Source organism: Thamnophis elegans, chromosome 2, assembly GCF_009769535.1.
Source record: "Thamnophis elegans isolate rThaEle1 chromosome 2, rThaEle1.pri, whole genome shotgun sequence".
Classification (NCBI taxonomy): Eukaryota; Metazoa; Chordata; class Lepidosauria; order Squamata; family Colubridae; genus Thamnophis; species Thamnophis elegans.
The window spans coordinates 85,528,293-85,541,412 of record NC_045542.1 but is presented as its reverse complement, the minus strand read 5'-3'; the positions used below and the strand labels follow the sequence as shown (position 1 = coordinate 85,541,412).

Sequence of the window (13,120 nt, the reverse complement as noted above, 5' to 3'; positions counted from 1 at the left end):
ATAGGTATTTTGAAACCTCCTCCCAGAGAGGAGCAACAGAAACAGACTGTAAAGTGGGTGTGTGGATCTCTAACAATGATTTGAGCTTTAAGCACATAGTGCTTATAAGGAGTATCCTGAATAACAGGAAACGAGCTTCCTATAATCTTCTCGGCTGTCCTTACTACTCTCTGAATGGACTTTCTATCTGAGGCACTGCTATCACCAAACCAAATAGTGATGCATTTTGTTAAAACGCTCTCAGTCTCGGACAGAAGGAGAAAGATGAGCTCATCCAATGTAGGAATGCATATGCTGGTTTGCACATTCACTAAGGATGACGTGTGGAGAGGCCAGTTCAGATTGTTAGTTATCTGCACCCCCAGATACTAAATACTGTTGATCACCTTTATAGCTGCATCCTTGATACTGAGTGGAGTATGACTATGGCAGCTCCTTGTTTCTTCTTCCCTGTTTATAATGATGGAAGTATCACAAATGGCATCTCAGTTGCAAGATGGAATCAGAACATTCTAGCAAAGCTCATCACCTACTAAGGAAACTACTGCCATATATGATGTTTGAACTTCAGAACTATAGAATACAACTTATAAAAGGGATCAAGGGTCAAGTGGGTTTGCTGCTAACGTACCTGCCTCCCAACTGCGTTGCAGCATCCCTCCCCTCGCTCCTCGAGTCAGTAGCCGAGCTGGCAGTTGAGTTCCCCAGGCTTATAGTTCTGGGGGACTTCAATTTGCCATCGCTCGGTGAACGCTCTGATGGGGCGCAGGAGTTCATGGCTTCCATGACAGCCATGGGCTTGACCCAGGTAATTCGGGGCCCAACCCATGCAGCGGGTCACATGCTCGACCTCGTATTCCTCTCGGAGCAGTGGATGTGTGATCTTGGTCTGAGGGGTAATGAGATCATACCCCTGTCGTGGTCAGACCACTGCCTACTGAGGCTTGACTTCCGGAGGCCAAACCCCCACCGTAGGGAGGAGGAACCGACCAGGTGGTTCCGCCCCAGGCGACTTATGGACCCGTTGAGGTTCCAGACGGAGCTTGGGGTCATTCCTGATACTCTCGCCCACAGTTCGACGGAGACTCTGGTTGCCGCCTGGTATTCGGCGGCGGCGGAGTCTCTTGATCGGATTGCGCCACTACGGCCCCTCCGGGTCAGTAGATCCCGGAGGCCTCCTTGGTTTACTGAGGAGCTCCGGGAGAGGAAACGCCGGAGGAGATGCCTAGAGCACCTGTGGAGGTCCGATAAGTCCGAGGCGAACCGAGCGCTTCTAACTACCTGCACCAAGGACTATGTCCGAGCATTAAGAACTGCCAAAAGATCATACATTTCTGCCTTGGTTGCGTCCGCCGAGTCACGCCCAGCCGCCCTGTTTAGGATAACCCGCTCCCTCCTTAACAGGAGGGATGCGGGAGACCCCTTGCAGGGTAGGGCTGAGGACTATGCTCAATTCTTGGCGGACAAAGTAGCTCGGTTTCGATCGGACTTGGACTCCACCGCAGTAGATCCAGCCGAGACACAGGAGGACCACTTGGCAAATCATCTCTGGGTTGAGTTCCAGGATGTTGCCTCTGGGGATGTGGACAAGGCCATTCGAGCTGTAAGTGCCTCCACCTGTATTCTGGACCCGTGTCCCTCCTGGCTGGTTGCCAACAGCAGGGAGGTGACACATGGCTGGATCCAGGCGGTCGTGACCGCCTCCCTTCGGGAGGGGCACTTCCCCGCCGTACTTAAAACGGCGGTGGTGAGACCCCTCCTGAAGAAACCATCCTTGGATCCAGCCATTTTAAACAACTTTCGTCCTGTCTCCAACCTCCCCTTTTTCGGGAAGGTTGTTGAGAAGGTGGTGGCCTTCCAGCTTCAACGGGCCTTGGAGGAAGCTAGTTATCTTGACCCCTTCCAGTCTGGCTTCAGACCTGGTTACAGCACAGAAACCGCTTTGGTCGCATTGACCGATGATCTCTGGAGGGCCAGAGATGGAGGCTATGCGTCCATCCTGGTTCTCCTTGATCTCTCAGCGGCTTTCGATACCATCGACCATGGTATCCTTCTGCGACGACTGCGGGAGGTGGGAGTGGGAGGCACTGTTTTGCAGTGGTTCTCCTCCTACCTCTCGGACAGGTCGCAGTCGGTGTTAGTCGGGGGGCAGAGATCGTCCCTGAGGCCCCTAACATGTGGGGTGCCGCAGGGTTCGGTCTTATCCCCCCTACTATTTAACATATACATGAAACCGCTGGGCGAGATCATTCGGAGGCACGGGATAAAATACCACCAATATGCGGACGATACGCAACTGTATCTGTCCGCCCCGTGCCAACTCAATGAAGCGGTGGACATGATGAACCAGGGTCTAGAGGCCGTTAAGAACTGGATGAGTGCTAACAAACTGGTACTCAACCCGGACAAGACCGAGTGGCTGTTGTGCTTCCCTCCCAATAATTTGACTAATGTACCAACACTTAGGCTGGGGGGTCAAATTTTATACCCCTCAGATAGGGTCCGCAACTTAGGAGTCCTCCTGGACCCACAGCTGACTTTTGACCACCAGCTGTCAGCTGTGACCAGGGGGGCATTTGCCCAGGTTCGCCTGGTCCGCCAGTTGCGGCCCTACCTAGATCGGGAGGCTCTCACAACAGTCACTCGAGCCCTTGTGATCTCTAGGCTGGAATACTGCAATGGGCTCTACATGGGGTTGCCCTTGAAGTGCATCCGGCGACTACAGTTAGTCCAGAATGCAGCCGCGCGAGTGATAGTGGGCGCACCGCGGTTCGCCCACGTTACACACGTCCTCCGCGAGCTGCACTGGCTACCTGTTGGTCTCCGGGTGCGCTTCAGGGTACTGATGACCACCTTTAAAGCACTCCATGGTAGTGGATCTGGGTACTTGAGAGACCGCCTTCTGCCGATTACCTCCCTTCGACCAATTAGAACGCACAGACTGGGCCTCCTCCGAATCCCATCTGCCAGTCAATGCCGACTGGCGACCACACGGAGGAGAGCCTTTTCTGTTGCAGCTCCGACCCTGTGGAACGATCTCCCCGTTGAGATCCGTACCCTCACTACCATCCAGACCTTCCGCGCAGCCCTCAAGATCTGGCTCTCCCAGCAGGCCTGGGGATAGGTTCCCAATTCACCCGCCCGAGTGTTTGATTGCTGAACGAAAGTTGCGTTTTATTATTTTTCTTTGTCACTTTTTGTTTTGTTTTTTTGATACTGCACCCCCCTCCCTTGTGATTGTAAGCCGCCCTGAGTCCCCTCAGGGAAAAGGGCGGCCTATAAATTTTAATAAATACTAAATACTAAATACTAAATCAAGGTCTACCTAATCTTCATAGCAAGCATTCCAGAATCTATGCTCTTGTTGCCATGCTCTGCATGATTATTATAACTCTTTTAACCCCAGTAGTGAGTGATCCTGGAAACAAATGCAATATGTTTTAATAGAAAATTCTCAATAGGTATTGTCACCTATGTCATAAACCTACTACTTGCTTTAAGGAACTGTCATTCCTCACCCTGATATGTGCAACACTGCATTCCTGCTGCATGTTAGGAAGGAAGCAGAAATCATCACAAGCAGAAGAGGAGTTAGACTACATCTGACCAGCTACAGCCAGCATTTTTAAATTTTCTTCCACATCATACAGAATGCATCATGTTCTTTCAGTTACCTGCCATAGATGCATTACCTCTTCTCTTACAACAAAATACACCTCATCTTAAACTATTAGCAAGATATTTCTGAAAGCAAAGACTGGTGATCTGGAAGCCCTACACTTCAATCATCTCAGTGAAGATTTCTTGAATAGTGTGTATGCTCTTATTCACCAGGAGAGCTTATATAACCTAATCAAAGGATGAGAAGGAAAGCAGATGGCAATATATCACCACAAGAACCTAAATTATCACATAAAAAAATATTTCCCAGACCACAGCAACCAATTACAACCAGGAGACCTTCTACAACATGACAGAACTATAGAATCCAACAATTGGTTCTATCATCTAATCCAGTGGTAGTCAACCTGGTCCCTACCGCCCACTAGTGGGCGTTCCAGCTTTCATGCTGGGCGGTAGGGGTTTGCTGTAACTCTGGTTTATAAATTTTATAAATCACCTTTACTGTGGAACCGGTCGGCGGTTAGAAAATTTTACTACTAACAGAGATACAAAAGTGGGCGGTAGGTATAAAAAGCTTGACTACCCCTGATCTAATCCAAGTGGAGTCATCCAATCACCAATAAGCAGAAAAAGAGGTTGCTTTGTAGGCAACTTCATCTTGAAAGCCATAGAAATGTCTCTCTGTCATCCATCTTTCTTAACATGCTATCTTCTAGGAGCACAAATCTGAGATATGAGGTAAAAAATGATTAGGCATATCACACCCACTGATTATACAAACTTCCTACTATTCCAATGGGCACAAGTTATGTTTCCTTAGAAGGAGGGTAGTGAGGGCTCAGTTGGTGTCAATATTTTATGTTGAAGACAAAAGGCCAGCAAAAGGAAGGAAGGATCGGTGAACTCTTCAATGCAACATTTGTGTAATCAATACAGGTTTCATTTTTTTCAACACTAGTAGAAAAATCAAGAAGAGCGGTTTGCAGAAGTGGAATTAATTTCTAAGGAGAGACAGTATGTATCTGGGTAACAGGTAGCTAACCTGATCAGAATAGCTTTAAACCAGAGTATCTATGAAGATTCTCAATCATCCAGGTCATGGTTGTCGCAAATGTGCTTTTGCACTGGGTCTGGACTTTGTGGGTTTTCTTTGAAGAATTTTTTCCAAGAAACTTCTTCAGCTCTGACTGGATGGCAGGGAATGGAAAGATTTATATTCCTTGCAGACAGCTAGTCATTTGCATTATCATTGAAGAGACCTGGAGGTTTACCTATGTCCTAAGTCACCTGAATAGTGCAAATGGGTGTGTAGCCTTCTTGGAACTGGTAAAAGGACTGTGTTGTTGACCGGAGACAGATGATGATGTATCTCTCCCCCTCTGTTGAGGGAGGACTGTTCAATTTTGATGTTACCTAATTGGGTAATGGGCCATCTATTTCAAAATTGAACAGCCCTCCCTCAACAGAGGGAGAGGGATACAACATACGAAAAACAAGAAAGTTCAGTTGCCTCCTGAAAAAGCACCTTTAAACTAGAATACAAGGAAGTAGGATTTGTAAAACCACTGGTGAATAACTAATTAGCAATTAATGGTTTGAATAGAGCAACAAAGCAAAATATTTTGGAAATTACTAGTTTGAAACAAAGAAAACACAAGCATAAAGGAAAGAGGAGGGCGTTCAACCCATCATTTTAAATATCTTCATTGATACACAAATCAGGAATAATATACTAGATTAGCCGAATGCCATGAGGCAGAAATGAAAGTATAATTTACTAGAGATTAAAGAAACATAGTGGAATGACACTCAGTTATGGAATATTGGACTGGATGGCTCCACTTGTTTCAGAGGAACAGAGGAACAAGAGAGACAATGGCATATTCTATCAAGAATAAACTTACTAGTACAGAGTTTTACTAGATTCATGGTTAACAGAAGTGTTGAAAGAATCTGATAAGATAAAGGCCAAGCTGAGGGAAGAGATATCTTGCTAGGTATCTGCTACAGACCATTAACCCATTAAAGTAGCAGATGAATATTTATTAAAGCAGATAACTGAAGCCTGAAAAAGCCATGAAAGAAGATGAGCTAAGATTAGTGAGAAAGGCAAAATCAGCAAGAATGCTTCTTCAAATATGCCAGGAAAAGAAAGAAAAACAAGACAATGGGATGATATTTAATCCAAAAGGAGACATTTTAACAAGTGACCAAGAGAAAGCAGAGGAACTCAACTCTTACTTTGCCCTATCTTTATTTGCATACAAAGGAAATGATGATTTAAGCAGCACAGACTAGACAAAACTGAAACCGAGAAGAGTGCAGGTCAGCAAAGAAATGATAAAAGATTTGGCTAATCTGAATGCCTTCAAATTCCCAGGTCCCAAAGCTGTTAGACGAACTAACAAGTTCTGTTACATTAGATGTGCTGCATCACAGATGCATAACATCCATACTATTCTCTATTCTTTGTTGTGATCACCTCTGAAGTATTGTGTATGATTCTGGGTACCACATTTCCATAAGAATATGGACAGGTTACAGTAAGTAAAAAAAGATTGTATTAATCAGAGGACAAGTTGAAGGAATGTGGCATGTCCCATCTAGAGAAAGGAAGACTAAAGGGGAAATCTCATATCAGTAGTTGAGGTGAACCATGCAATAGGAAAGATAGTCAAGAAAAATTTTGCATTGTTATTTTGCGATAAGAAATAATGAATATAAGTTGCATTATTTATTTCATTTACATATAAAGAAAACCTTCCTGATGGCATGAACTGTATGACAGTGAAAAGGTCTATCTACAGAAGAAGTGACTCTCCATCTCTGAGCATAGTTCAATTGGTTTGCACAGCAGAGGACTGGAGTAGATGATTCCAATGGTTCCTTCCAACTCCATGGTAATAGGAAGATAAAATAATACTGTTCTTGCTTTATAGTTTTATAAGGGTTTTAAACAAATGGCTTGGATCTTAATTTTCATTCCAGAAACAGAACAAATGTAGCTTAACTAGAATAAAGGATTTGAACCTATGCACATTCATACATGCATATCAAAAATCTCCACCTGAAAATTCAAAATCTCTTGGGAATAATGTCTAACTTGAAGAGAATCATTCCACAAATACTTCCTTTATTAAGTAAACTTGGTGTACATTGGTGTATACTTGGTATACATAATGCAACCTATATGCATGAGCTGTTAAGTTGCAATTGTTTATTAGGTAATTTCATTATTTATTGTTAGGTAATTGGACAATTTCCAAAATTAAAGAAATAAAGATAAATATTATTTCTACTATTTTTGCCAATGTTAAAAAAAGCACTGTGCATGCACTTATAACATGTTCTTGTGTGATCTACAGCAATAAGCCAACCAGAGTCACTTGTTTGAAATGGGTGGCTACAGGAATGAATGAATGAATGAATGAATGAATGAATGAATGAATGAAAGAAAAACAATAAATAAACGCATTTAAAATATTAGGGTTTTTTAGGTTCAGCATGAAGAAGCAGGTCTTTCCATGAACTACAAAATAAATGTCCTCAGACTGCATTATTAAGGAACAGCAATAGTTTTATGTTCTCCTACTCTGCAGTTTCTGGAACATGATTCCAAGAAATTGTATTTCCTAGAGACATGACGACTGACACCTCAGATGACCAGAGGAAACCGCTGCCCAACCCCGAGAAGTAGTTAAAAGAGCCAAACTCCTTCAGCCTGTGATGAGTGATTCATCTCATCCCCCTAGAGGTTTGTGTTGGATGTTTATGTGTCATATGCTTGCTAGAAGCCTGGAAAAATGCATATAACTAACCATCCTCTTAAAACAAGCTGCTCATGACAGGAATAGTGCAGAGCATTACTACTAAGCTTGGATTGAAACATGCAGATTTTCTCACTTTATTTACTGCAGCTGACTTTGATGTGCATACATTATGTCATAAACCATTAACCAAAGTCGGTGCATTCTTTTTCAATATCGACCTATTTCTGAAATGGTCAGAAATATGCAAACTAGGTGTGCATTTAAATAGTGCCTGTAACTGAGCCCACACTTACAGTCATAATTCATAGTTGTCCTTAAGTAGGCCACCACATGTCTGCACCTGATTTTATCATCTGTTTTGCAGACATCTTTAAGTAAACACCACAATTGTTAAAGGAACCTATTTTCTTCAATGGACATTTTTTGTTAGAGTACAGAAGTAAACACTGAAAATTGTATTTATGTGACCATGGAACACTGCAAATGGCCATAAAAGTGACCTGGTTGCCAACCACTCAAAATGTGATCATGTGACTGGTGTGTGCGTGTGGCATCAGAACCTCTGGCCTGGGTCATTAAGTACCTCTGGGGAGGCTTGTCATAACCGTAACCAGTCATTAAGTGACTGGCCGCTAAGCGAGGATTACTTGCAGTCTCAAAGATACTTTTCTTTTTCAAAAAGTTCATAATATGTTGCAGTAACGAGTAAAACTGCCCTTAAACCAATCTTTCCCAGTCTAGGCCTCAAACATGGTTGGAGAGGGGCTGCTTTAGTAGATCAATGATCTCAGAAATACACCATCGCTGAAGCAGCACCTGTCCTTTGGAACAAAGTTCCCCCTGACAGCCAGATATCCCCATTCCAATGCTATTTAAAAGAAGACTTAGATCTTCATCCAAATAGTGTGAAAGGAGAGTGAGACCTCTCGCTTCATCACACTTGCCATCGTTTTATCTTTTTTTATAATTGGTTTGATTGCTGTGAGCCACCTGAAGCCACTAGGAGTTGGATGGAATTGAAATCTAATAAATTATTATTACTGCTGTTATTAGATAAACAGAACCTGAAACATGCTGAAATGGTCAGAATGGGCAGATATTGTCAGAGACATGATACCAAACTCATTTTTAGAAGGTTGAAATAATGTCAGCTACTATTGCTTGAATGATGCAACAATACTTCCAAAAATGCCTCCAATTAGAAAAAATGAGGAGGCGTTTGAGATCTACTTCAGGCAAACAAATATCTTGGGGCCAGCACTACATGTTTGTGCATCTGGAGATCACTTCACAGCTTGTAAGTGGATGGCAACCCACAAACAGCACTTCCCTATAATTTTCCCCACTTCCTATTCCTTATATAGTTTCAGAAGACAGAAGTATATTGTCCAAATTTTCACCTCAAAGTTTAAGCGGAATCTTGAATTGTCATTGTTGCATCCTGCTTTGAGAGCTGTCTGTTTACTTCAGAAAGGCAGCTGGGTAAATTGTAAGATAACAAAATTTTATTCTGTGGGTGTGGCATGGCTTGGTGGGCGTGGCAGGGGAAGGATACTGTAAAATCCCCATTCCCTCCCAATCAGTTAGGACTCGGGAGGCAGAAAATAGATGGGGGCGGGGCCAGTCGGAGATGATATTTACCCGTTCTCCAAACTACTCAAAATTTCTGCTACTGGTTCTCCAGAACTGATCAGAACTTGCTGAATACCACCTCTGGACTAGCCCTTAGTTGGGAAGATCCCAGCATATAGGCTCTTAGCAGTAAATTAGTTTAATTGAACCTTCACATGTGGGTCTTTCTTACCTGACATAAACTAATAAAATACAAGGGAAGTTATTGATGTTACTCAGACACATATATGTTCGTCCATCGTGTTCTAAGAGGACCTTGACGTCTAACAGGTTGTGGGCTGTCCATGATGTGTCCGCAGTTGGCTAGTAAGGCCTATATGGGCATGAAACATTCTACCACATGTCAGGCAGACACGTGTAGGCACCATTGTTGCAGCTCTGGCTTTGCGGAGGCCTCGCTTCTTTTGTTCCATGTTTGTTCTTCTGTCTTCAGATGTCTGATAGCATTGGTGGATCAGTGTGCGCCATATTGATATTTTGCGGTAAAGCACACAATAGCTCTAAACTGGGGTCTGGGAAGAATGCTCATCAAGATACTGTAGTCAAATAGTGAATGGAGCTGAGAGAAGCTGCTGTGAGAGCTTCTTCTAGGATGTCAGTTCTCTCAAATACATTTTAAAGACCTCTACATAAATAGCAATAACATTTAGATTTATATACCACTTCATAGTGGTTTACAGAGTAAACATCTTTAGAAGGATGGAAGATCGAGTCAGTCTTAAGTCGGTCAAGATCAAACTCCTGGCAGTCAGCAGAGTCAGCATGTAATAATGCATTTTAAACTCTGCAATCCTATAAATGATTTCTTTTACACACCCATTTCCTTCATCTAGAAGTCTCCCGATTGCTTATGATCAGTTCAATAAATCAGCGGTCCCCTTTTTGGCATCAAGGACTGGTTTCATGAAAGACAATTTTTCCATGGACCGGGGGGGGGGGGGGAGGGAATGGTTCAGTTTTGCTCACCCACCGCTCACCTCCAGCTGTGCAGCCCATTTCCTAAGAAGTCATGGATCGGTACCGATACATGACCTAGGGTTGGGGACCCATGCAATAGATCATTCCATATACAAAACGTTTTCTTAAAATAATTAAAATACTGGAGCAAATTTTGCATGAATTCTGCAGTTCCTTGTGCCAGATCCAGCTTTCTTTAGTGATTAATTGGAGAGAAAAGGCACTAGCCATCATCTCAGGTTCCTTATGCTAGCTAGGTCTTACAAGAATTGAAGTCTAACACAAGGATAACAAGAAGGGGAGGAAAGTTCAAAGGCAAAACCACAAACTTGAGACTGCAAACCTATTTGTGTAATTTCAGAATGGCTTAAGGGAAAAAATAGGCACATAATGAATCATTTTAATTATACTAAATTTAATCTAAATTAAATCAAATTTATTTTCCTTATTTACTTTCTTTGTTTTGCACTCATGCACTTGTTGAGAGTGCAGTTCATGACTTAACAGTTATAGAGAAATGCCAAGAAGAGGGTCTAAGAATATTTTAAAAATCAACAAACCTCTGAGGGTTTCTTCTCCTTTTGCCTTGACCAGCCAGATTTTGTATTTGGAATTTTGGAGCATCTTGAAGTTGATGTTGTTTGACCTTTGAAGAAAAATAAATTAAGTTACAAGATAAACCAAGCCTTAAATTAAGAACAGCTTAATTGCAAACCAAATGTTGTTTGCAGTACACAAATCTCAAATGCTTTCAGCTTTCAGCATGGAATAGCAACATATGCCAGCAATTTCAATTTGTCAAAATCTGACATTAAGTCTGCATGTTACATATACCATCTTAAGCTTCTGAACAAAAGGGATAAATAAATCAAATCAATAAATGGATTGTGCTGTTAGTATCCTTTGGCATTAAAATATCTGCAGATTATGCAAACTTAAGTTAACACTGCATTTTTAAAAGTTCTATCAGTATTGTCAGTGCGTCTTACCAGAAAATATTATCCTCTTTCTCAACTCTGAATTTCCAAGTAGATAGGAGATTAGGCAAATAACTTTAATTGCAGGGAATCAGGAAATAGTAGATATACAACTGTGTGTGTGTGTGTGTGTGTGTATTATATATAATCAATTGTGCTGATAAATAAATAAATAATAAATTATATATATAAATAGGTATGCCAATCTCAAGGTTAAAAATCCCTAGCTTCCTCCTGCTTCACCAACAGACTTCTGATAGTTCTTCTCAGCATTGAAGCTCTCTGTCATGCATCTCTTGTTTACAAAACAGTTTTCTCAGGCATGAAGCTCAAGGGTCTTTAACTGACCATCTTCAACCCTTTCACGTATTTTTTAATAATTTCCCCATGTCAGCCCTTCCCTTCAGGGTCAGCTCTATTCATGTCCACTAAGGTGATTCTATGGCATGTTTGCTACTTTCATTCCTTTTCCCCAAAGAAATATAAACATTTACTATGGATTAATCTCAAATCTCCTGACCTGCATGGCTTAAAATGGTTCATCTTTCTTCTCATTTTTTTTCTTGGCTAGAGAACTATCAAACTTCTAATCACCATCTTAAGTAAAGAAAACAGAGCAAATTTACTCATCAGTTCCCCAAATCCAATCTGGACTCAGGTATCTCCTTCTAAATGAGGCATTCAAGATGGGCACAGATAATTAATTATTTGTTGTTTCATTGTCTTGCTGCTAGATTCCCCAAAAGAAAACAGAAAGTGTACTAGAGACCAGAAAGTTGATTTGCTTGTATGTTGGAATATGAGTGCTGGGACCTTGGGAGACAATCATTATTTTAATGTTTATTTTCATTTTAAAAGGAATTGAATACAAATCTAGAGGCATGTAACCCATCACCAGGTAAAGGATGAAAAACCCAATATTTGACAATATTTTAAAATTCTTTTTACCCAAATTTTATTTTTTTACTTGGCTATCCCAGAGAAGTAGAAATGACTGTGGTGTATATATTGTTGGTCTCCAGAGTTCTCAAACCCTCACTGTCTGGGGTCATACAACATGCTAAGCTGAAATATTGTTAGCTAATTTATTGGCTCAGTGTATTTGGAAACCTAACCAGAGCAGTTAGGTTATGATCCTGTGTACTTTGGAAAGCCAGCAATTGTACTGATTTACAAAATAAAGCAGTTTAATTAACTGTAAATTAGAATACATCTGTGAACTCAGACATTACTTCCAGTCTCCTTCAATTTGCTTTGCAATTATGAACTTATGGTCATGTGCCTTTTTCATGTAACTGGGTCCTGATAGAGAGTGGAGTAGGAAAATCTGGGTTAAATTAGCATTTTTGTGCAGTTCATATTTCTCAGCCTTGGGTTTTGCACCTGTGAGTTTGAAATTGTTTGCCTCGGTTTGTCTCTTCTATGGAATGAATTAATATTAAGCAGAAAAATGTGGGTTAGGTAGATTTCCTGCATCAACCGCCCCTCTTCTGCACTTACAAATTGTAGCTAGTTGCCCAGGTTTTCCATGTTGTTCTGCATTTCAACAGAAGCTATAAGGAATTAATTTTTTTAGTGTTCCTTCATTTTGTTTCTAGAAATTTTACTTTGTTTTTGGGAGGGCTAATGTATCTCTACTTTGTCTTTTCTTTAAAAAAAAAGACACTTATTTGCAACAGTGCAAATAAGGACTCCCACACCACGGATGGGATTCAAATTTTTTTACTACCGGTTCTGTGGGTGTGGCTTGATGGGTGTGGCAGGGGAAAGATACTGTAAAATCTCCATTCCCTCCCCACTCTAGGGGAAGGTTGCTGCAAAATCCCCATTTCCTCCCAATCAGCTAGGACTCGGGAGTCCGAGAATAGATGGGGGCAGGGCCAGTCAGAGGTGGTATTTACCAGCTCTCCAAACTACTCAAAATTTCCGCTATCAGTTCTCCAGAATGGTGAGAACCTGCTGAATACCACCTTTGCCCCATACCCATAATCCTCAGTGAATATTTTGGAGAATGTGAACATTATTTACTTTCAAAGTAAATTGTCACAAGGAATTAATTGCATTTGCTCCTTTTATTTTCAAACTCCAGTAGATAACATTTTATTGTAGTTGAGAAGGCTACCTCATATATCAATCCCTTCTTGAATCTGAAGCTTACAA

At 41.7% G+C, this 13,120-nt stretch overlaps 1 protein-coding gene across 6 annotated transcripts in view; it reads right to left on the bottom strand.

The window, feature by feature from the left end:
- JADE2 (jade family PHD finger 2) overlaps nucleotides 1-13,120 on the bottom strand; it is a 196,641-nt gene that overhangs the window by 154,105 nt on the left and 29,416 nt on the right. For all 6 annotated transcript variants that reach the window (XM_032211899.1, XM_032211903.1, XM_032211902.1 and 3 more), the window contains one exon: nucleotides 10,544-10,629. In XM_032211899.1, the coding sequence (XP_032067790.1) occupies nucleotides 10,544-10,629 (86 nt within the window). The remainder of the gene's footprint in view (nucleotides 1-10,543; nucleotides 10,630-13,120) is intronic.